Source organism: Oncorhynchus mykiss, chromosome 31, assembly GCF_013265735.2.
Source record: "Oncorhynchus mykiss isolate Arlee chromosome 31, USDA_OmykA_1.1, whole genome shotgun sequence".
NCBI classification, from domain to species: Eukaryota; Metazoa; Chordata; class Actinopteri; order Salmoniformes; family Salmonidae; genus Oncorhynchus; species Oncorhynchus mykiss.
The window spans coordinates 16,903,800-16,927,799 of record NC_050571.1 but is presented as its reverse complement, the minus strand read 5'-3'; the positions used below and the strand labels follow the sequence as shown (position 1 = coordinate 16,927,799).

General features: G+C 45.4%; 3 protein-coding genes across 3 annotated transcripts in view; 2 read left to right on the top strand and 1 right to left on the bottom strand.

Annotated features, from left to right (window-relative positions):
* The window catches only part of LOC110504656 (PH and SEC7 domain-containing protein 2), a 70,422-nt gene extending 63,171 nt beyond the window's left edge, over nt 1-7,251 (top strand). Inside the window, exon 15 of the mRNA XM_036969942.1 lies at nt 4,889-7,251. Coding sequence (XP_036825837.1) covers nt 4,889-5,107 — 219 coding nt within the window. The 3' untranslated portion in view covers nt 5,108-7,251. The remainder of the gene's footprint in view (nt 1-4,888) is intronic.
* Nucleotides 7,252-9,627: 2,376 nt separating this feature from the next.
* LOC110504671 (transcriptional activator protein Pur-alpha) lies at nt 9,628-15,028 on the bottom strand. The gene has a single exon (XM_036969937.1). It carries the CDS (start codon nt 14,970-14,972, stop codon nt 14,130-14,132), a length of 843 nt encoding a protein of 280 aa, XP_036825832.1. The 5' UTR covers nt 14,973-15,028; the 3' UTR covers nt 9,628-14,129.
* Nucleotides 15,029-16,994: 1,966 nt separating this feature from the next.
* LOC110504389 (pro-neuregulin-2, membrane-bound isoform-like) overlaps nt 16,995-24,000 on the top strand; it is a 54,050-nt gene continuing 47,044 nt past the window's right edge. Inside the window, exon 1 of the mRNA XM_036970116.1 lies at nt 16,995-17,621. Within this exon, the coding sequence (XP_036826011.1) occupies nt 17,213-17,621 (409 nt within the window). The 5' untranslated portion in view covers nt 16,995-17,212. The remainder of the gene's footprint in view (nt 17,622-24,000) is intronic.

Below are 24,000 nucleotides of genomic sequence, written 5' to 3'. Positions count from 1 at the left end.
CCTTTTCAAAGTCAGCTATGAATACCAGGCCTGATTTCACAGATTTGCCATAGTGGTCTATTGTTTCCAGTACTTGTCTTATATTATCCTCAATGTATCGTCCACGTAAAAAACCTGTCTGATTAGGATGAATTATATCCGACAATACCTTTTGAATGTTATGCGCTTGTCACGTTCTGACCTCTATTTCCTTTGTTTTTGTATTTATTTAGTATGGTCAGGGCGTGAGTTGGGTGGGCAGTCTGTTTGTTTTTCTATGTTTTGGTCTAGTTCTATGTTCGGCCTGATATGGTTCTCAATCAGAGGCAGGTGTTCGTCATTGTCTCTGATTGGGAACCATATTTAGGTAGCCTGGGTTTCACTGTGTGTTTGTGGGTGATTGTTCCTGTTTTTGTGTTTGCACCAGACAGGGCTGTTTTGAGTTCTCACGTTTCTTGTTTTTTTTCCGTTAGTTTGTTCATGTATAGTGTCGTCAATAAATACAATGAACAACCACCACGCTGCGCTTTGGTCCGCCTCTACTTCACAAGAAGAGAATCGTTACAGAATCACCCACCACAACAGGACCAAGCGGTGTGGTAATGGGCAAAGGAGAAAGCAGCAGCAGGAGCAGCGCGAGGAGGTATGGACATGGGAGGACGAATTAGACGGTAAAGGACCTTGGGCTCAGCCAGGAGAATATCGCCGCCCCAAGGAAGAACGGGAGGCGGCGAAAGCGGAGAGGCGCTGGTACGAGGAGGCAGCGCGGCGTCGTGGATGGAAGCCCGGGAGTCAGCCCCAAAAATTTCTTGGGGGGGGGCTAACAGGGAGTATGGCTACGCCAGGTAGGAGACCTGAGCCAACTTCCTGTGGTTACCGGGGGGCTAGAGAGACCGGGCAGGCACCGTGTTATGCTGTGGAGCGCACGGTGTCCCCAGTGCGGGTGCACAGCCCGGTGCGGTACATTCCAGCTCCGCGTATCGGCCGGGCTAGAGTGGGCATCGAGCCAAGTGCCATGAAGCCGGCTCTACGCATCTGGTCTCCAGTGCGTCTCCTTGGGCCGGCTTACATGGCACCAGCCTTGCGCACGGTGTCCCCGGTTCGCCTGCATAGCCCAGTGCGGGCTATTCCACCTCGCCGCACTGGCAGGTCGACCGGGACCATTCAACCGGGTAAGGTTGGGCAGGCTCGGTGCTCAAGAGCTCCAGTGCGCCTGCACGGCCCGGTCTATCCGTCACCACCTCCACACCCCAGCCCTCCGGTGGCAGCTCCCCGTACCAGGCTGTCTCTCCGGCCCATCCGTCCAGAGCCTTCCTCCTCTCCAGCTCTGCCGGAGCCTCCCGCCTGTCCGGCGCCTCTGCCGGAGCCTCCCGCCTGTCCGGCGCCTCTGCCGGAGCCTCCCGCCTGTCCGGCGCCTCTGCCGGAGCCTCCCGCCTGTCCGGCGCCTCTGCCGGAGCCTCCCGCCTGTCCGGCGCCTCTGCCGGAGCCTCCCGCCTGTCCGGCGCCTCTGCCGGAGCCTCCCGCCTGTCCGGCGCCTCTGCCGGAGCCTCCCGCCTGTCCGGCGCCTCTGCCGGAGCCTCCCGCCTGTCCGGCGCCTCTGCCGGAGCTTCCCGTCTGCCCGGCGCCTCTGCCAGAGCTTCGCGTCTGCCCGGCGCCATCGGAGCTTCCCGTCTGCCCAGCGCCGCCAGCGCCGCCCGTCTGCCCAGCGCCGCCAGCGCCGCCCGTCTGCCCAGCGCCGCCAGTGCCGCCCGTCTGCCCAGTGCCGCCCGTCTGCCCAGCGCCGCCAGTGCCGCCCGTCTGCCCAGCGCCGCCAGTGCCGCCCGTCTGCCAGGAGCCGCCAATGCCGCCCGTCAGCCAGGGGCCGCCAGTGCCGCCAGTCAGCCAGGGGCCGCCAGTGCCGCCAGTCAGCCAGGGGCCGCCAGTGCCGCCAGTCAACCAGGGGCCACCAGTGCCGCCAGTCAGCCCAGCGCCAGCGCCGCCAGTCAACCAGGGGCCGCCAGTGCCGCCAGTCAGCCAGGGGCCGCCAGTCAGCCAGGGGCCGCCAGTGCCGCCAGTCAGCCAGGGGCCGCTAGAGCCCCTCCGCCCGGAGCAGCTGTCCCTCTGTCCCGAGCAGCTGTCCCTCTGTCCCGAGCAGCTGTCCCTCTGTCCCGAGCAGCTGTCCCTCTGTCCCGAGCAGCTGTCCCTCTGTCCCGAGCAGCTGTCCCTCTGTCCCGAGCAGCTGTCCCTCTGTCCCGAGAAGCTGCCCCTCTGTCCCAAGCAGCCCCTCTGTCCAGTGGGGTCATTGAGAGGGGTGGGCATGGTGAGTAAGCCACGGAGGCGGACAATAAGGCGGACTGAGACAATGGCGAAGTGGGGTCCGCGTCCCGCGCCAGAGCCGCCACCGCGGACAGACGCCCACCCAGACCCTCCCCTATAGGTCAAGGTTTTGCGGCCGGAGTCCGCACCTTTGGGGGGGGGGTACTGTCACGTTCTGACCTCTATTTCCTTTGTTTTTGTATTTATTTAGTATGGTCAGGGCGTGAGTTGGGTGGGCAGTCTGTTTGTTTTTCTATGTTTTGGTCTAGTTCTATGTTCGGCCTGATATGGTTCTCAATCAGAGGCAGGTGTTCGTCATTGTCTCTGATTGGGAACCATATTTAGGTAGCCTGGGTTTCAATGTGTGTTTGTGGGTGATTGTTCCTGTTTTTGTGTTTGCACCAGACAGGGCTGTTTTGAGTTCTCACGTTTCTTGTTTTTTTTCCGTTAGTTTGTTCATGTATAGTGTCGTCAATAAATACAATGAACAACCACCACGCTGCGCTTTGGTCCGCCTCTACTTCACAAGAAGAGAATCGTTACAGCGCTATACATTTTGCCAGAATTTTGGCATCACACCATTGAAGTGTAAGGGGCCTCCAATGAAATGGACTGGATCTTTATAGGTACCACTTTGGTCCTGTTTCAGTATTAATGAAATGAGACCTTTTTGTTAAGTATCTGATAATCTACCATTTTTATAGCAGTGGTTAAAACATGCTAATAACGTTCCTATATGCCATCCAGCCCTGAAGATTTCCTGGACTTAAAGGCTTTAATTGCATCAAGAAGTTCCTCCTCTGTAATTTGGCCTTCACATGAGTCTTTCTGTACAATTAATTTCGGTTAGTGGAGATGCAGGAGACTGAAACGAAAACATATGCTTAAAGTACTTTGCTTCCTATTTCAAAATATAGTTTGGTGAATCATGAGTGACTCCATCATTTGTAAGAAGTTTCAGGAAATACTTTTTGGTAGCATTTCTATGTTGGAGAATAAAAAATCATTTGTTACTTTTTTCCCCGTATTCCATCCAGTTGGATTGATTTTTTATAATATATTACACTGGATCTTTCTAGAATAAGTTCCTCCATTTCTTGTTTTTCCTCTAAATTACTCTGAGCCTTCATGGTACAGTTTTTATTACTATCTATCTGTACTCTGTTACTCCTTCAATTTCCTTTGTTAATATGGACTCTTTTGACCTAAATGTCTTTTGTTCTATAGATGAGTACTGAATTGCATGGCCTCTAAAGGCACGTTTAAAAGTGCCCCATACAATAAGGGCATCTGCTGTACTTGTGTTATATCTGAAAAAGTCCGTTATAAATGATTCTGTCCTAGTTAAAAACAAGTTATCATCCAATAGGCTTTGATTACATTTCCAATATCCTGTCCCATGTGGAGTAATGTATATGTAATGTATATGACAATTATTTGATGGTCCTACCACATTCTGTCCCCTATCAACACTTTTTCAACTTTTGGTCCCAGCGAGAATGACATAAGAAAGTCGTCAAAACGCCAAGCTTGACTAAGCCTCCTCCATGTATATCTCACTAGGTCAGGACATTTAAGCCTCCTCCATGTATATCTCACTAGGTCAGGACATTTAAGCCTCCGCCATGTATATCTCACTAGGTCAGGACATGTATATCTCACTAGGTCAGGACATTTAAGCCTCCTCCATGTATATCTCACTAGGTCAGGACATTTAAGCCTCCTCCATGTATATCTCACTAGGTCAGGACATTTAAGCCTCCTCCATGTATATCTCACTAGGTCAGGACATTTAAGCCTCCTCCATGTATATCTCACTAGGTCAGGACATGTATATCTCACTAGGTCAGGACATTTAAGCCTCCTCCATGTATATCTCACTAGGTCAGGACATTTAAGCCTCCTTATATCCACTTATTCCAATATATCCATGACATTCATGGTTTCCTTAAGTGTCTGAGGGTGATAGTTTGTAGTGTGATTTCCTTTACGGTCCACTGAGGTATTTAAAACGTATTATAATCTCCCACCATAATAATAGTCTTGTATTGCTTGTAGCTTGATAAATTATTATATCTATTTTCAAAGAAGCGTGGATCATCATTATTTGGACCGTATTGTATATTAATGAGCCAAATCTGTTTATGGTCCAATAACCATTTTTAAATAGTCTATCTATTTTACAGATCTGTTTGGACAATTTGCACATTCGGATCAAAATTATTGTTAATTAACATCATCGCTCTCTCTCTCTCTTTCTCTCTCTCTCTCGTTTTCTCTCTCTCTCTTTCTCTCTCTCTCTCGTTCTCTCTCTTTCTCTCTCTCTTTCTCTCTCTCTCTCTCTGTGTAACTGTTTCTCTGTACGTAGGCCTGGGTAAATCTCAAATAGATATGCTGTTGTTGTGTTATAGTTGTGACAGAATCACAAGATCAATGTCCTATATTCCCTTTCTCTGTGTTTTTCCCCCATCATGAGTTGATTTGACATTCATCCTCTTTCTCTCTGTAGGGAAGCATTGTGTAATAGCTACAGTATGTGTCAAATGAGCCATATGTGTGATATACGCACATTTATAGTCACATCATCTTCATTCCCCCTCTCTCTCCATTGCAGAAGAGTCGGTACGAGACGTATATCAACCTGCTCCAGGCCAAGATGAGGGCAGAGACAGACGACCTGGAGAAGATAGAGGCTAGTGTGATGAGCGGGATTGGGGAGGGCCGAGGGGGGTGTGAGGGATACCTCCGGAAGACCCAGTCCTCTCCTTCCATCAGCCAGCACAGTCTCAACGGCAGGGCCTCTGGACGCACTGACCCGGGCCAGCGGAGTTGAGAGGAGACCCCCCTTAAAAACGCCATCATGCACCCCCGTGTAACTGTCCTCTGAGCCAAAGGGCTCACCCCCCTAAATGCCTAAGCACTGGACTCATATCCAACCAACTCCCCAAATCCTCCCTCCTTCCTATTTCATTTTCCAGTAAAGCGGTAATAATTGTTCCAGCTATACAGTATTACTGGTGTTATTTAACCAACAGCTAATTGTCTCTGGCAGTGCTTATATGAACACTTATAACAGAGAACATGACGATGTGGAAAAAAGGATGAAAGAGGAGAGAGGACTTACCTGCATAAAGGAAGTGACATCATAAGGAAGGGTGGAGTGTTTTAGTTTGAGGAGGTGGATGGTGGATTTCAGGGTGGAGGGGCACAGTAGCATCAAGTAGTCTCTCTCACCTGAGCCTTCAACAGGTTTCTCTGGACCATATAGAGCATGGAGACTCAGTGTATCTGAACAGGCCTACTGAGCAGGCCTATGTAACACACCTACTGTATGAGAGCCTTATGATGATGAACAACACTTACTCAGACTCTCAGAACTGTTATGATGATCAACTCCTTGCTGTGTAGACTATTTATTATTAATACGTATTTATTTATTGTAGATTTCTTATACCACTTGAACCTGAGCTTCATATATGATAACAGACTGAATGAAAGCACTGTGCCATGTTGTATAACCCTTAGTTCTATGTTACTGTCTGGACACTTGTATTGCTGTCACGCTGAGTGGAAGTTGGGATGGAGGAATTTGACTGAGTATGAGGAGTAACGGTTGAAGGAAAAAAGTGAGATGTCTTGTTGAATTGAACATTTTTGATTAAGTAGTGTGTGTGTGTGTGTGTGTGTGTGTGTGTGTGTGTGTGTGTGTGTGTGTGTGGCCAGTGGACGTGGGGTTCAGGGTTAAGGGAAGCAGATCTAACGTTAAAGGATCTGTGTTCTGTGTTGTTATTCTTTGACGCAGAAGAAGAGAAGACGTCTCTCCCTGAGTTGGAGCTAGCTCATCTTCCTATCATATCATCATCAGAGTGCAGATAAAACAAAAGACTGAAAGACAAAGCAGCAGGACTGCACAGGCTGAGCAGCAGAGGAAGTAGCAGAAGTGGTGAGCACCAGAGGAAGTAGAGGAAGTGGTGAGCAGCAGGGAAAGTAGATGAAGTGGTGAGCAGCAGAGTAAGTAGATAAATTGCTGAGCAGAAGAGGAAGTAGATGAAGTGATTAGCAGCAGAGGAAGTAAAGAAAGTGGTGAGCAGAAGAGGAAGTTTATGAAGTGATTAGCAGCAGAAGAAGTAGAGAAAGTGGTGAGCAGAAAGAGGAACTAGATGAAGTGGTTAGCAGCAGAAGAAGTAGAGGAAGTGCTGAGCAGCAGAGGTAGAGGAAGTGGTGAAGAGAACACAGCGTTACTCGTGTGTAGAATCATATTCATATCGGAGACCAGAGAGAGGAGAGTAACCCAGCTCTCTCGGAACCATGGAAAGATGGAGGGAGGAAGGAAGGCAGTGGTTCTGCTGGACTACATTATTCTTCATTGAACATTGAAACTCATCCCCTTCTCTTTCTCCCTTCCCCCTGGCTGGACTTCAGATGGGATAGCGTCCCTAATTCTTATTATCTCTTTCTCGACACTGAAGCGGTACGGAATATTTGCACGGTCAGACCAGACACAGGGGCTATATATATCCTGTGTTTTTCTATTCCAGAGTGATGAGACTGGATCATTGATCCTTAGCTCTGTTTACTGAAGTGGAATTCAGAATCAGAACTCCCATTTTATACCTTATTAGTTATGTCTTTCTTACTCTGAGGACCGACCTTGTCACTTTGGCTGTTGTGCTAACTAACCATTGTTTTCCCTATGTTTTAGGGCAGAGCAGTGCTGTTGTAATATAGAAATGTGAGAAGGTTTTTTACTTTGCTGATCCTGTCTAAAATATTAGTATGTGTGTTTTTTTTTTAACTAATGAAGCTAGGGCACTTTGTTGTAAAAAATGGAAATGTTATATAGTTGTTCTGTTTGTTTAGGGCAGTTTAAAGTGAAATACATCTTTACTAGTTATTATTGTCAGGGCTTCATAAAGTCATCTTTTATATATAATAGAAATTGGTGGTGATGTTTTTATTATAAATTCTTTATCTAGAGATATTGTCTCAGCACAGTGTTTCTATAAGAGAAATGTAATGCAGGCAAGGAAATAATGTGGAAAATGTTGTCTTTCAGTTTGAGTTAAAGAACATTGTTGACTTGCATGCATAGCTAGTTCACCATTTATTACTAATACACATCACATCCACATCGTGGACACAATGAGCAGTTGTTGTCAAGGTAGCACTCACATCTGTAGCCATGAAATACCACGAAAGGCTGGTCATGGCTCACATCAACACCATCATCCCAGACACCCTGGACCCACTCCAATTCACATACCACACCAACAGATCCACATATGACGGAATCTCTATTGCACTCCACACGGCCCTCTCCCACCTGGACAAGAGGACTATGTGAGAATGCTGTTCATTGACTACAGCTCAGCATTCAACACCATAGTACCCTCCAAGCTCAGGTCCCTGGGACTGAACACCTCCCTCTGCAACTGGATCCTGGACTTCCTGAAGGGCTGCCCCCAGGTGGTGAGGGTAGGGAACAACACATCCGCCACACTGACCCTCAACACGGGGGCTCCTCAGGGTGCGTGCTTAGTCCCCTCCTGTACTTCCTATTCACCCACGACTGTATGGCCACGCACGACTCCAACAACATCATCAAGTTTGCTGATGACATGACAGGGGTAGGCCTGATCACCAACGACGATGAAACAACCTATAGGAAGGAGGTCAGAGACCTGGCAGTGTGGTGCCAGGACAACAACCTCTCCCTCATTGTCAGCAAAACAAAGGAGCTGATCGTGGACTACAGGAAACAGGGCCAAGCACACCCCCATCCATATTGACAAGGCTGTAGTGGAGTGGGTCGAGAGCTTCAAGCTTCTCTGTGTCCACATCACTTAGGAATTAACACCAACAGTCATCCACACACACCAACACAGTCTTGAAGAAGGCACGACAACGCCTCTTGCCCCTCAGGAAGCTGAAAAGACTTGGCATGGGCCCTCAGATCCTCAAAAGGTTCCACAGCTGCACCATTGAGAGCATCTTGACTGGCTGCATCACCGCAAGACAGTACAGATGGTAGTGTGTATCACACAGTACATCACTGGGGTCGAGCACCCTGCCATCCAGGACCTCTATACCAGGCGGTGTCAGAAGAAGGCCCTACAAATTGTCAAGGACTACAGCTACTCAAGTCATAGACTCTCATACCACATGACAAGAGGTACTGATGCACCAAGTCTGGAACCAACAGGACATTAAACAGCTTCTACACCGAAGCCATAAGAATGCTAAATAGTTGTTCCGGGTAGCTATTGGTTAACTATTTAACTATTTTCATTTACCATTTTTGCACTAAGTCTTTTTACTCACCACATATGCTGCTGTTACTATTTATTATCTATCCTGTTGCCTAGTTACTTTATCCCTACCTATATATACATACAGTGTATATACCTCAATTACCTCATACCCCTGCATATCAACTCGGACTCATATTAGTTTTCTGTTATTTCTCTTTTTTTTTATTCTCTGCATTGTTGGGAAGGGCCTGTAAGTGAGCATTTCACTGTTAGTATTGTAACGACTCTGGGTTTATAAGTGTAGAAATCGCATGCTTTTGTGGCACAGTCGATAGTGCGCTGGACCTCGGGCTAGAAGGTCGAGGGTTCGAGACCTGCTCCCTGCCTGCTTCTTTACAGTATACACCGGTTGTTTACCAAGTATGTGACAAATAACATTTTATTTGATTGTCTTTCAAATATATTGTTAGTTATTGGTTAGCTAGCTAGCGAATTTTAGCCATATTATCATTGACATGAAATCAATCAAAACACCTCAAAACAAGACATGGTATCAATAATAAGATTTTAAAAAACAGCTGAAACGAGCCAACTATGATTCCCCACATGACCGCTTCTTGTCATTGTTGCCAGCTATCTGACAGTTCAGAATCATAAAGCACGGAATCCGGGCCCATTGATGCGCGTGCATATATTCGCGACATTGTCAGCCAACCTGTCTATTCTTGACCAAGTGAGAAATGATAATTACAAGTGTTAATAATTTTTTTCCGGGTAATACGATTTGAACATTTTGGCCTTCCATATGAATTGGCCTATTTTAGCACCATGGACCGCACCATTATCGCATATCGCCATCACGTTGGAAAGCGCCTGAAGTATCTTCTAGTGAACTTCCCACTTCACCAGCAGGTAGGTCTATTGGCGCCACTACCAGTACTTCCATATTGAAGTTATTTTGGACCATTCTGATGAATATTTTCTGTGGAACTCAGCCAGACACTCCATATAGACACGAGCATGAGGAATGGCGGTGCATTGCAATTAGTCATTTTCAGACGAACGGCTTTCTAACATTAAAACAACAACGTACAAAACAGCACACTTTTTTCCATCAACATAAATTTAATAAGGTAGTGAAAGTACATAAACAAAGTAATGAAGTACAGTAAGATGCAAGTTATGATGATGCCAGATGTAGGATGAGCAGATTTTTCAAAGCCAATTTAAGCACCATCGTCATGTAGTCAGGAAAGGCCATAAATAAGTAAGAACTGCTCTAGAATGTATGAGAAGTTATACATGGGACATGTGGACTGTTATCACAGTTTTCAGACATTTCTACCAACTAAAAAATAACAATATTGGTGTAGCACTAGTTAATCATGCAATTTACTTTAGTAAACCTTCTGAAACACAGACAAAATATACTTAAATAAGTAGAACTCGATACATCTCTGTCCAGCAATGTCATGAAGCCTGGAAAGTAATTTATACTCTCTGAATGTGAGATCCCTATCAAAAATAATATGCAGATTTTGTATTTTCTTAATATATCTAAAGTGCAAGTATTTATCCATTTTATTCAATGCTTTCTGTAAGTATAAAATACAAAGGAAAAAAAACAGCAATATGCTTTTCCTGTTTATACTGTATGTTAGATTTTTCTGAAAGGATCATCATATTTAACAAACCATATATATATATATATACACACACACACACACACACACACCACAGATAAAATATTTTGAAAGGTACAACATATAATATAGGGTTGATAAACGGGTAGTTAGACCATACGGTGACATGGGATATGTTCATTGTGCATTGACCCTCTTCCTCCCCATTGACTTTTATAGCCCCTTTTCCCAATGTCTCATCCCTGTACAGAACAGTAGCCTATACAGTCTGCATACATGAAGGACTCTGCATTGGTATGTGCAAAACAGAAGGTGTGCTGAGCTAGTAATGGCCAAGATGACTGTTGGCTTCACAAACAAGATTGTGATTGGCCTTGCCCATATTATAGACTTTGTCTGTGTGTGATTGGTCTGAACTTGAAGGCCCAGTGAAACGTCATAGTGACAATAGAACACTGAAACTAGATCAGTTGAACCGAAGAAAACAAACATCAGATGAACAGATCTTTAAACAGCTTGGTAGAATGAATGGAAGTTAGTTAAGTCTGTTTTGGAATTCTAGTGGGAGAGATTCCAGAAGACCAAACCTCCAAAGGGACTGGTAGAGGTTGTTACCATGGTCATGCAGCTGTTGTTTAGATCACTGGTCAGAAAATACACATTCCCACTGTTAAGTACAAATATGAAGAACAAAGCACCTCTAATAGGTCATAAATTCTAAGACATCTCTCTCTGATGCAAACCGCACAAGCACCATCACCACCACCAATGTTACACTGAACTGAACTAGCCATGCTGCTGCACAGTTTCAATCAACCCATTGCAGGTTTTGATTATCGGACAAAAACACATGGCGTCCATTTTGTGCACCATTGATTAACTGTGCAATGTGAGCAACATGGTAAAGCCATCCACTCTGGACAGTGGCAGTTGGTTCTGACCCCAACACTGTGCTGTACCTTTATAATGGGCAGTGTTCTAGAATCTACTACACAGAACCACTCCACTCCGGAACCAGAACGTACCCAATAGCACCTTGTGAACTGACAAAACAATTATCACTTTTGTTTAATATTTTTCAAATGTGTGCGTTTTACAGAGCGAGGCATACAAACATAAAATGTGAGCTGAATGAGTTAGAATTAGTATGTCTAGGATTGGCAGGTAAGAGAGTGTTGAAAAAGGTGGATTGAATTTCCAGTCTTCATGTTTCGCATTTGAGGCCTGAATTCAATCAAGCCTGTACTGTGTAGAAATAGCATTTGGTCTTTCACAGCATTAGTGCCGTATTGACTGAATTATGGCCTCAAATGTGCTTTATGTGTGGGGCACAATGTAGCAGATAAACTGTGGATTTTACTCTATGCAAAGGATCTCTGACATTCTGGGGCAGTGTTAGGGAATATAATTTTCTCCAGAAGAGGAGAGAAACCCAATGTAGCTTTAATGCTGGCCTAGTAAAGGGCCATATAATAGGGTCGCTATATGGGGCCCCACATAGGGACCCATGCATCTCGAGACCTCGTTCTTACACTTGTAACTCTGACTCAATCCAAATGGCAGGTGGAATTATAGCAGACCTACTACTGCTCAGTCTGTCTTCAACATCATGCCAGCCGGTCTGATGGCAGTACAGTAGAGTAGGTTTAGATATAATAAACTAATCCAAGCCACCCAGTGATACTCTAAATCCGGCTACTGATGGTTAACCTAGCTAGCTGATTGTTAATCATCGCTTAAAGAAATCCTCTATGTCATTGTTTACTGCTGAACTGAGAGAAAAGGATGCTGGGTAACTGTCAGAATGATTCGTCTTCACCCCAGGCAGAATGGTTGGTCACTTCATCGTCAGGGCAACCCCCTCTGTCATCATGTCAATTTGTTGACATTGTGTAATGTTTGTTTAATTTTTCTCCTTTTATCCAAGTAAAACAGAAGTTTCAAGATACTATTCAATTAAATTATAAGACACAGAAGGGGGAGGACTGTGCCTTAAACACTGACTTGAAGATGAGATAAGCTATCTGATTTGTGAGGGGGGAAGTAGCTATGTCTCTGTAGTGAATCTGTGGAAAGAGAAACACCAGAAACTTGCCTACACTCACTAAAACACAGTGGGGTTACTGTATATGAAAGTGATGGGAAATCTCTCACACTAGTTTGACATCTTTTCACTTAAATGCAGAGAAAGACATCACATTTCCATAATAATGCAGAATTCAGCCTCATGCTTTTCAAATATCAAAGACATATATTTGTATTTTTTTTGTCTATACGACATACAATGCCACGGTTGGCACGTACAATATTGCACACTATAATGTAATGTCCTCACAGTCTGTCATCACACTGTGTAGAGGGAGACTGCTGCTCAGACAACATCATGTGGAGAGTAACATTGAGAAATCAAATAAAGCAAGGTGACAAATTAGACCGGCAGGCCCGGTCTAGTTTGGATTATATTGGGGCTGTAGCACCATAGAAAGATACTGCCTTGGCCTTTTGGCCTACATCCAGGAACCTCACAAGGGACTCTTAGGGCATCGATCCATCATCCATCCATCATCCATCTCATCCCCACTGACTGACTACTGTACACATCCAGTTACAACCCATCTTATTTTACAGGGTGCAAGAAGTGGACAGAATCAACGCCACACCTCTGATGACTATCCATGCTCAATTTAGAAGTGCTGCTGCTGTTGCTGTTCTAGAAGCCATTCTCTGCTCTCCTCACCTGTGGAGGGAGACAGGCTGCAGAAATGGGCCTCTGGTTTGGCTAGTCAGTGTTGACCAATAGCCATACTGCAGTACAGTACTCATCAAGGAAAACATACAGTGGTCGAGAGATATCATCAACATCGACCCCAATGTGAAACACGTAAACGAGTGGAGTGTATAAGGCACCAGGTTGTTCTGACGTCAGAGAGGATGCGCCCACGCGACTCTGCATGCATGTAGCCGCGCGCTGATGCGTCTTTTTTACGCGTCTCGCGGTCCCATCACCGGTTGAGCATCTCGTGTCTCCCCCCCCCCCCCCCCCCCAAAAAAGAAAAGAAAACTCGCCCACAGAAAACGTGGGCATTTTAGGATTTAAATACAGCTGATTCACAAAATCATAATTAGTATATCTAGGTTAGCACTTTTTTCATCTAACCATTGGTCCAAATTTGAATGGACATGGTGCAAAGGGGTAGATATTCAATAGTGAAGATGATTTTAGCCCATTTAGGCCTATATAGAAGCGCAGTATTTAGACTCTCCTCTTCATTTATAAAGACTCCATAATGAACGCCTATGACATTATAGAAACGAGTTCTAGCTACATTTTCGATCAAATGAAATACTTTCTCAAATGCCTTTTAAAAAGAGGTGTAGGCATATTGGCAGATGTCTATTTTTCAGCCTGTGCGTTGCGTTCTGCAGTACACATTAAATGGATAGCGTTTTCATTTTTATTTCCTGCGTACCTTATAAACTACATCTGATTTCAGATTTTGGTTTGGTAAAGTTATTTATTTATTGTCTCTTTGTGCTGATGTCAAATGTTTCTTCACATGGAGATCGTCGTAATCTCCATGTAGGCTTATACCCCGGTTTTTATTTTGTATTTTTTGAATTTGCACTTTGGAAACCTTTTCGAAATAGCATGGACGTATGCAAAATCGGTTCGTTTGTTTGTTAGAGGAATAAACACTCTGTTCATTGTCATTTAAATCAAGTAGGAAACAGTTCATATTTTACAGTTCAAACAGTTATTGATAGCAGCGGCTTACTGTTAAAATGGTTGGTAAGTGGGTGATATCCAGCAATGAACGACGAGACAGTACTGCCAATCTGACTGTGAAGGTTGTGTGTGGGGTGCTTCCCTTGGAATTCTCTCTTTATATTTTATAGTAAAAGTCGGTTTATAAAGTCTGTTTGTTGTTATTTAATTATTTCTGCTCAAACCGGTAATCCGTCAATCATCGTCCCCGTCGTCACCATGTTGGCCCTCCGGTAGGAGTTCGGAGGCCCGTTTTTCTCTACTCCGCTCCTGGATTTTTCTCATCTCCTCGGCATATTTACAGAACGTGTTGCCGAATTTGGACCACACTTTGCACGGAACAGTGATGGAGTTCCGGTAGGTAGGCTTCACCTCGCTGACCCGCATGAATACTCCATACTTGTTGGAACCCACGTCGAAGAAAAAGCGCTTGTTGTCAACAGTCAAGGAGGTGCCCTCGGGTAGTTCGGCTGGATCCTCATCCATACCGTAATCATCGATGAGTTTGGCTAAAGCATCACGGAACTCGATAAGTCCCTGCGCTGGAAGCGCGATTGTCTGGCCTTGTGCGCTTCCCAATCCGGGCCCCCGATTAACGGTTTGACGGATCCTGAGGAACCGCCCCCTCTGGTTCTCTTTCAGATCCATGTAATATTTGCGATTCTCTCGCACTAGAAATTCGCTCTTGAGGGCTCGCCGGGGCTCATCCTGCACTATGTCCGGGTTGCTCGGGCCCAGTTGGGCGTAATGTTCGATGAAGTCCCCGAGATAGTCGCGGAACTCCACTGCCACTGACATAGAGAGAGTGAGGCGGCTCTTGTTTCCCCCAGCTCCGACCTCGGCTATCTTTAGGAAGCGGCCTTTTGCATTCTGCTTCACATCTAGGTAGAAGCGCTTATTCTGGATGTCGACTCGCTTCGATGCGAGCTCCTCTGTGTCGTGTTGGAGTCTTGCCGCGGCGCCCATCGCGCCCGGGGGCAGCGAGCCGGGGCCTGTGGCCAGCCCTCCGTGGTCACTGCCACTGTCTCTGTCCGCCATGATGCTGCCTCCCTGCTTACCTTCCACGGTCTCCCTCAGCCTGCTGCAACCTCGAATACCCGTCAACCACTCCGCCGATATCGCGAGAGCTCTACGCTTTAGAAAGGAAATTAAAGTAGCCTACTGTAGTTTTGGAGAGGGGTGTGTTCAAGATATACAAGTTTGCGCCTAAACTGTGCAGCAGCTGCATATAATTCAGTAACGTTTAAACTAAATCGAAGTCCTTCATAATGTGTGATGATGCAATGCTTCATTATAATGTCCCTGATTTCCATGTCCTATTAGTAATATAACATCCTCATATTACACAAAATATCCAAAATGTTCATCATCTGTCATGGGAGAATCAAACAAATTCCTCGAATGAAACACTAGCCTACCCATGTGTTGAACAGAGAAGAGACAGACAATACAAATGTGTATTTTATTGATGTACATGTACAGCATGGTGGGTAAAATGAGATATAATAGTCTACTTAACTGATAACTGTTTATTTGTCTCTTTATGAGATAATTGACTCAGACGTGTTGAAGGAGTGATTTGATTGAGGATGAAAACAGAGCATCAAAAGGACATAGAATTTGATGACAGATGGGAATAATTAAATCAATATTTAGTCTATATAATGTGATCTGTAATATCATGAGGTAAAATCAGTCAAATATCCTTAGTATGATCAGAAATCACCGTATGATCACTTCTCTACCGCTTACTGGAATCATCTTCCTGACGCCGTTTCAGCACCACAGACAGCGCACGTTTTCTGACCTCTAAGCAAGGACATCTAGCTGACATCTAGCTTGCGCTCTGAATGAGCGAGCGGGGGAATCTTGAACGAATTAAGTGATTGATTGATTGGGGAGGGGGGGGGGGGGGGGGGGGGGGGCGTCTGGCAGAGATAGGAAAATACCACCACCATGAAGCTGTGTATGACATAGTGTATCTTGTATCTGTGTATGACTAGCCATCTTTCGTCAGTCTGTTGGCGGTTTGAGAAGAGAAAAAGCACACATGTTACATGCATCCGCCTATCCACATGTGGCTTCCCCGTTACTTCAATACTGGTAATCGATATTCTCACATGTGGCCACACGCTGACCCACTCGGCCACCATCACACACATTACTAATTTTCTTTTGGTGCAGAAATCTCCAGCCCTGTATGAACATGCCCGCAGGACCCGGTGCCTTTCAATAGGTGGAGTGGCTATTGGGTATAGTATCTGGCCAGTGGTTTGGCCAGATTAAACAGAAAGAGGGGTCTCCAACTCACAGGTTGCCGTGCAATAGGCTACTAGGCTACTACTGGAACCATTGAGGTTTTCGCAGCGTTAGTCATCGCACTAGCCGCAGTGTAGCCTTGTCTCTATACTTACTCTCTGAATCGCCAGCCCTGTGGTTCAGTACGCACTCCTCTAAGCGTTGGGTTTGGTGGATATTTTTAAACTGAACCGCGACCGAACCATATGCTGTTGCTATCATGGTTGCCCGTGGTTCTGACTCAAGGCGGTTTCATTGACCCTTAGTCAGTGGTTTTGGGTGCGTGGCTCCGGTCATTAGTGTGTTTGCGCAGGAAGTGGTAGCAGACGCCAGTGGCCGGGCAGGTGATGTTTGCTCACGTAAGCGGCTCGTGTTTGTGGGGTGCAGGGGACGAGGCTGGAGGGAGTGCGCTGTGGCTTTGCCTAACCGGATAACCAGATAACAGCTATCTTCCGTACTCTTCGTTTTACTGAAAAGTAATCCGATTTCTACATTTCTGAAGGTGGACCAAAAAGCCCGACCTTGTGTGTGTCTGGCTGTGTGTATTTGTGCTTTTCTGTTCGCGAAATCTAACATTCGTTTTCCGTTATAGAAAGCCAATGCGTCCACCCATGCAATGACATTTGCTGGAGAGAGAGGATCACCTATAGAGGCTTCATGCAGAACCTCTGGTTTCGAGTAGAGGGTAATTTACGAGTCTTGTTTTGCGTTTCAAGAGAAAGTAATAGGTTTGAAGGAGGATGCAGCAACCACATTTTTAACCATGCATAACCGGGCCGTTTCCGGTTCTTAGGCTGGTGTGTCCCCATCTGAAACCGTATGGGGAAAGCGGCAGACACAGATGGCATGGACACTTATACAAGGTCTGCCGCTCTGCCCTGCTATCGGAGCCTATTCGCAGTCTCCCACTTCAACCCCGCTCCGTCATCCGCGCCCCTCAGCCGCCCCAGCACTGCAGCAACGGAGCCACGGCCGAAGGCATGAGGCTTGATCCGGTCCATTTCTCCATGCTGGTCATCGGGGTCTCTTTCGCCTGTTACGCCCCGAGTCTCAATTCCCTCCAGGACCAGGCATACCGATCCGCCGTGGTCATCGAGGGCGAGGTGCGCTCCTCACCGGAAAACGTCTCTCGGGACCCGTACAGTGTGAATGTCAAAGTGCTAGACGTATGGCCCGTGAACAGCGGCGGACTCGAGCGGGAGCAGCTCGTGACCGTCGGGGACTTCGGTTCCGAGGCCTCGTGCACTACTGTAGAGGAGAACCACAGATATATATTTTTCATGGACCCAACAGGCGAGCCTTTAGTATTCAAGGCATCGTTTGCTCCGCTGGACGCCAGCAGAACGGACCTGAAGAAGGATGTGGAGAGCGTGTTGTGTGAGGACTGCGGTAAGTTGAGCTTTCATTGGACGCTTCAGGGCCGCACGCTAATACCCCGGTGATATAAGGAGTCTTTGGTCTCCCTGTGAGCCTTATCGGTGATGATTGACACAGTTCAAATCTCCATGCCCTGGTGACACATAACTAAGACGGCTCGTTTTTTTCCAGGACATGCATGGATGTGTGAGACAGATATCCTAGAGACTGTAGTACATTTGGCTATAGGTGAGAGTGATGTAGAATAGTCAATACTGGGGACAAGTGAGACGATTCCCATGTACAAAGCACATTGATTTGGTATGGACAATCCATGATTATGAAAATGATTTACCGTCTATAGTGTGCATGTTGGTAAGATATTGGCATGCTTGGCTATGTAGAGTCAAAAGATGGAACATAGATTCTGTACAAAAGCCTCAGTGCTGGCAGATAAAGTGTTTGTGTGTGTGTGTGTGGGAGTGTAGTATCCCATGTCTGAGAATGAGGTGGACAGGTATCAGAGAGAGAGAAAGAAAGAGAAAGTGAGAAAGAGAGAGAGAGAGAGAGGAAGAGTGAATCTGACAGAATATGACACAGTTTCATTTCAAATACCCATCAGTATTCGTTCAGATGTCAGTTAGCTTTCAAACAACTTGGAGACTGACACCATGTGACAGGAAATAGGGAGACCAATCATCTAGTCCAAAACGGTTGGTGCTGTTAGATCAGGTGGTGGATATTTAGTCCTTTAGGGCCCTTCACTAAAGATGAGAGGCACGACAATGTTTCAGCAATGTGGCCAGCTCATATTCTCTGACCTCTGAATAGCATCCATCCATTCTCAGTCTGTTTTACTTGTTGTCATGTATGATAAGAGTAAGACAGTGGCCTATTGTCTCTTTAAATCATCAGTTACATTATCTGCTATTCTCTGTGGCACATTCTTTGGATGTGTCCAAATAGTCTGGAGAACTGAAGCAGTCTTTACTCAGCTCATCACCTTTAGCATGATGAAATAATACCAGTATGATCAGGGGCCGCATGTATCAAGCATTTCAGAGTAGTAGTGCTGATTTAGGATTGGTTTTGCCTTATAGATCACAATGAATAAGGTTACATGGACAGGAAAGACCTGATCCTAGATCAGCACTCCTTTTCTGAGACGCTTGATACATACAGCCCCTGGTCTCTACCTGAGGCAAATGTCAACATCTTCCTGACAGTGTTTCAGCACCATGGACAGTACACATTCTCTGACACCTGGAGACTGACACCATGTGACAGGAAGTAGGGAGACCAAACACCCAGTCCTGAATGGTTGGTGCTGTTAGATCATGATGAGACACAAAAACAATTTAAAATCGTCAACTCATTCTCATTGCTCCCATGACCAGTCATTTGAAAGGCCTTGATGGGTGAAATGGATGCAGTTGAGACCTAGCCACCATTTCCTCCTATCAGGGCTCATAATAGAGAGGAGACAACAGGATGCTAGGAATGTTTGTCTCTGTCAGCTGTGTGTTTCTGTATGGCTGAACCAGTCCCTGTCTGCTGCTGAAGTGCTTTCATTGTTTTCCAGCTATTTAGTTAGCCACAGAGCAGCTTCACTGTCAAATATTCTTGTTGAGGTGACTGTAGTGTAGGTAATCTGCTACTCAGATGCTGCCATCAAAGACCACACTTCCTTGACTCAACAGTGACACAGACAGACTCTTACTCACCACTGGAACCTCATCTATGCAAAGTCCCAGATGTAATGAGAGACAGGCTCTAATGCTTTGAGTATCTACACAAGTTCTCTACCCCTCTCTCTGTCTCTGTCTCTCTCTCTCTCTCTCTCTCTCTCTCGCTCTCTCTCTCTCGCGCTCTCTCTCTCTCTTTCTCTCTCTCTCTCTCTCTCCCTCTCTCTATCAATTCAATTCAATTCAAGGGCTTTATTGGCATGGGAAACATGTGTTAACATTGCCAAAGCAAGTGAGGTAGACAACATACAAAGTGAATATATAAAGTGAAAAACAACAAAAATTAACAGTAAACATTACACACACAGAAGTTTCAAAACAGTAAAGACATTACAAATGTCATATTATATAAACAGTGGCTTGCGAAAGTATTCGGCCCCCTTGAACTTTGCGAACTTTTGCCACATTTCAGGCTTCAAACATAAAGATATAAAACTGTATTTTTTTGTGAAGAATCAACAACAAGTGGGACACAATCATGAAGTGGAACGACATTTATTGGATATTTCAAACTTTTTTAACAAATCAAAAACTGAAAAATTGGGCGTGCAAAATTATTCAGCCCCCTTAAGTTAATACTTTGTAGCGCCACCTTTTGCTGCGATTACAGCTGTAAGTCGCTTGGGGTATGTCTCTATCAGTTTTGCACATCGAGAGACTGACATTTTTTCCCATTCCTCCTTGCAAAACAGCTCGAGCTCAGTGAGGTTGGATGGAGAGCATTTGTGAACAGCAGTTTTCAGTTCTTTCCACAGATTCTCGATTGGATTCAGGTCTGGACTTTGACTTGGCCATTCTAACACCTGGATATGTTTATTTTTGAACCATTCCATTGTAGATTTTGCTTTATGTTTTGGATCATTGTCTTGTTGGAAGACAAATCTCCGTCCCAGTCTCAGGTCTTTTGCAGACTCCATCAGGTTTTCTTCCAGAATGGTCCTGTATTTGGCTCCATCCATCTTCCCATCAATTTTAACCATCTTCCCTGTCCCTGCTGAAGAAAAGCAGGCCCAAACCATGATGCTGCCACCACCATGTTTGACAGTGGGGATGGTGTGTTCAGCTGTGTTGCTTTTAGGCCAAACATAACGTTTTGCATTGTTGCCAAAAAGTTCAATTTTGGTTTCATCTGACCAGAGCACCTTCTTCCACATGTTTGGTGTGTCTCCCAGGTGGCTTGTGGCAAACTTTAAACTACACTTTTTATGGATATCTTTAAGAAATGGCTTTCTTCTTGCCACTCTTCCATAAAGGCCAGATTTGTGCAATATACGACTGATTGTTGTCCTATGGACAGAGTCTCCCACCTCAGCTGTAGATCTCTGCAGTTCATCCAGAGTGATCATGGGCCTCTTGGCTACATCTCTGATCAGTCTTCTCCTTGTATGAGCTGAAAGTTTAGAGGGACGGCCAGGTCTTGGTAGATTTGCAGTGGTCTGATACTCCTTCCATTTCAATATTATCGCTTGCACAGTGCTCCTTGGGATGTTTAAAGCTTGGGAGATATTTTTGTATCCAAATCCGGCTTTAAACTTCTTCAAACAGTATCTCGGACCTGCCTGGTGTGTTCCTTGTTCTTCATGATGCTCTCTGCGCTTTTAACGGACCTCTGAGACTATCACAGTGCAGGTGCATTTATACGGAGACTTGATTACACACAGGTGGATTGTATTTATCATCATTAGTCATTTAGGTCAACATTGGATCATTCAGAGATCCTCACTGAACTTCTGGAGAGAGTTTGCTGCACTGAAAGTAAAGGGGCTGAATAATTTTGCACGCCCAATTTTTCAGTTTTTGATTTGTTAAAAAAGTTTGAAATATCCAATAAATGTCGTTCCACTTCATGATTGTGTCCCACTTGTTGTTGATTCTTCACAAAAAAATACAGTTTTATATCTTTATGTTTGAAGCCTGAAATGTGGCAAAAGGTCGCAAAGTTCAAGGGGGCCGAATACTTTCGCAAGGCACTGTAGCAGGTATTTCACCTCTGTGTTAAATAGTGTGAGTCCTGGGGCTGGAGATTGGTCCAACATGTCTGCTAATTCATTGATATAAATGCAGCCTTGTCTCACACCTCGACATTGTGAAAATAATTCTGTTCTTTGGTTTTTGATTTTTATTGCACACTTGTTTTCTGTGTACATACATTTTATTAAGTCATACATCTCACCACCAAGCCCACTTTGGAGAATTTTGTAGAATAGCCCTTTGTGTCAAATAGAATCAAAAGCCAATTTGACATTTACTTATTACATTTTTTTCTTGAAGAAAGGTTTGAATTCTTGAATTCAAAATGCTACAGAAAACCTTTCCCAAGTTACTGTTTATGCAAATTCCCCTGTAATTATTGGGGTCTGATTTGTCTCCACTTTTGTGGATAGGGGAGATGAGCCCCTGGTTCCAGACATCAGGGAAGTAGCCAGAAGTTAAAACCATGTTGAACAATTTAAGCACAGCATTTTGCTAATCTCTCTCTCTTTGTCTCTCTCTCTCTTTCTCTCTCTCTCTCTCTCTCTCTCTCTCTGTCATTGTCATTTCTGTCTATGTAGAGCACATATGCATGCACATAAACTGTACACACACACACACACCCACACACCCACACACACACACACACACACACACACACACACACACACACACACACACACACACACACACACACACACACACACACACACACACACACACACACACACACACACACACACACATCAATGAACTGCTGCTGCTCTGCTGCAAATGCCTCAGCATGCTGTCTTTAGCAGAGAGATCTGGGGCTTGTATGAATTATGCACACTGACTGGATAACAGAAGGCTGAATTGTGTGTGTCTGTATGTGTGTGTGTCTGTGTGTGTCTGTGTGCGTGCATGTGTGTGTCTGTGTGCGTGTGTGTGTGCGCGTGTGTGTGGTGCCTAGATTTCTTCTTTAACACAAACATTACATGTCAGCTGAGGTCTGCATTGAGGATGAGCATGTATGTGGTCACTTCAATGAACTGGTTATTAGAATCCTATCAGGATTGGTGTGAACATGATTCTCTCATCAGCCAGCTGCTACCACTACAGCTGTGTGTTGTGTCAGACACAGACAGGTAAGCTATATAAGCACTGCTCCTGAGAGTGTGTAGTCACCATTCCAGTCCCTCTGTGAATAATGTAACAGCATTCATCCTTTCCTGTCCCTCAGTGGAAACTGAACCAAGTCAGGAGGCCTTTTAGAAGGAAGATGAGAAGAGGAGATGGTTGTATTTGTAAATGAGAGGAACCTTTTACAAACAGAGAGAGAGAGAGTGATGGTCACGTCTGATTGACCAGTGGAGTACCGGTCCCCCTCCTCAGCCATGCATCTATCCATCCCACGCTCAAAGATTGTTGCCACACCCCTTTTCTTTCTTTCTTGTCTCTGCCTCGCTGTCTCGCTGTCTCTCTCTCTCTCTCTCTCTCTCTCTCTCTCTCTCTCTCTCTCTCTCTCTCTCTCTCTCTCTGTCTCTGTTTCTCTCTCTCTGTTTCTCTCTCTCTCTCTCTCTCTCTGTCTCTCTCTCTCTCTCTCTCTCTCTCTGTCTCTGTTTCTCTCTCTGTGTCTCTCGCTCTCTCTCTCTCTCTCTCTCTCTCTCTCTCTCTCTCTCTCTGTTTCTCTCTCTCTGTTTCTCTCTCTCTGTCTCTCTCTCTCCCCCCCTCCCTCTCTCTCTCTCTCTCTCTCGCTCTCTCTCTCTCTCTCTCTCTCTCTGTCTCTGTCTCTGTTTCTCTCTCTGTGTCTCTCTCTCTCTCTCTCTGTTTTTCTCTCTCTGTCTCTCTCTCTCCCCCCCTCCCCCCCCCCCCCTCTCTCTCTCTCTCTCTCTCTCTCTCTCTCTCTCTCTCTCTCTCTCTGTTTCTCTCTCTCTGTTTCTCTCTCTAGGTATGAGGGGATAGATAAATATGAAAGAGAGGGAGAGAGGGTAATGAGGGAGAGGTGACAGAGAGGAAGATATGTGTTGAGGTTAGAGGGGGGGCCAGGGAGAGAGGTAGATAGATGGAGGGAGGAGGAGAGGTAGTCGGGGACAGGGTTAGAGTAGCATGGCTTGCACACGATTCATGTCAGGAAAGGATAGAGAAGGGGGGGTTTAGAGAAGGGAGAGGAGGGGAAGAGAATTGCTTTTCCCCACTGCTCTGCCCGCAAGCGCTTCATCAACTATTCATCACTAACTCTGATCATCCTCTCACTCTCTCTCTCCCCCTCTCCCCCTCTCCCCCTCTCCCCCTCTCTATCTCTTCCTCCCTATCCCTCATTTCTACCTATCCTCACCTTTCTCTTTCCCATGCCATCGTTTATTTTCACACACATCATGCCTTCCTTTCTCTCCTTCTTCTCTCTTACACACATGATCAATCTCTTTCTCTCCTCCATCTTCTCTCTTACACACACATTATCAATCTCTTTCTCTCCTCCATCTTCTCTCTTACACACACATGATCAATCTCTTTCTCTCCTCCATCTTCTCTCTTACACACACATGATCAATCTCTTTCTCTCCTCCATCTTCTCTCTTACACACATGATCAATCTCTTTCTCTCCTCCATCTTCTCTCTTACACACACATGATCAATCTCTTTCTCTCCTCCATCTTCTCTCTTACACACACATGATCAATCTCTTTCTCTCCTCCATCTTCTCTCTTACACA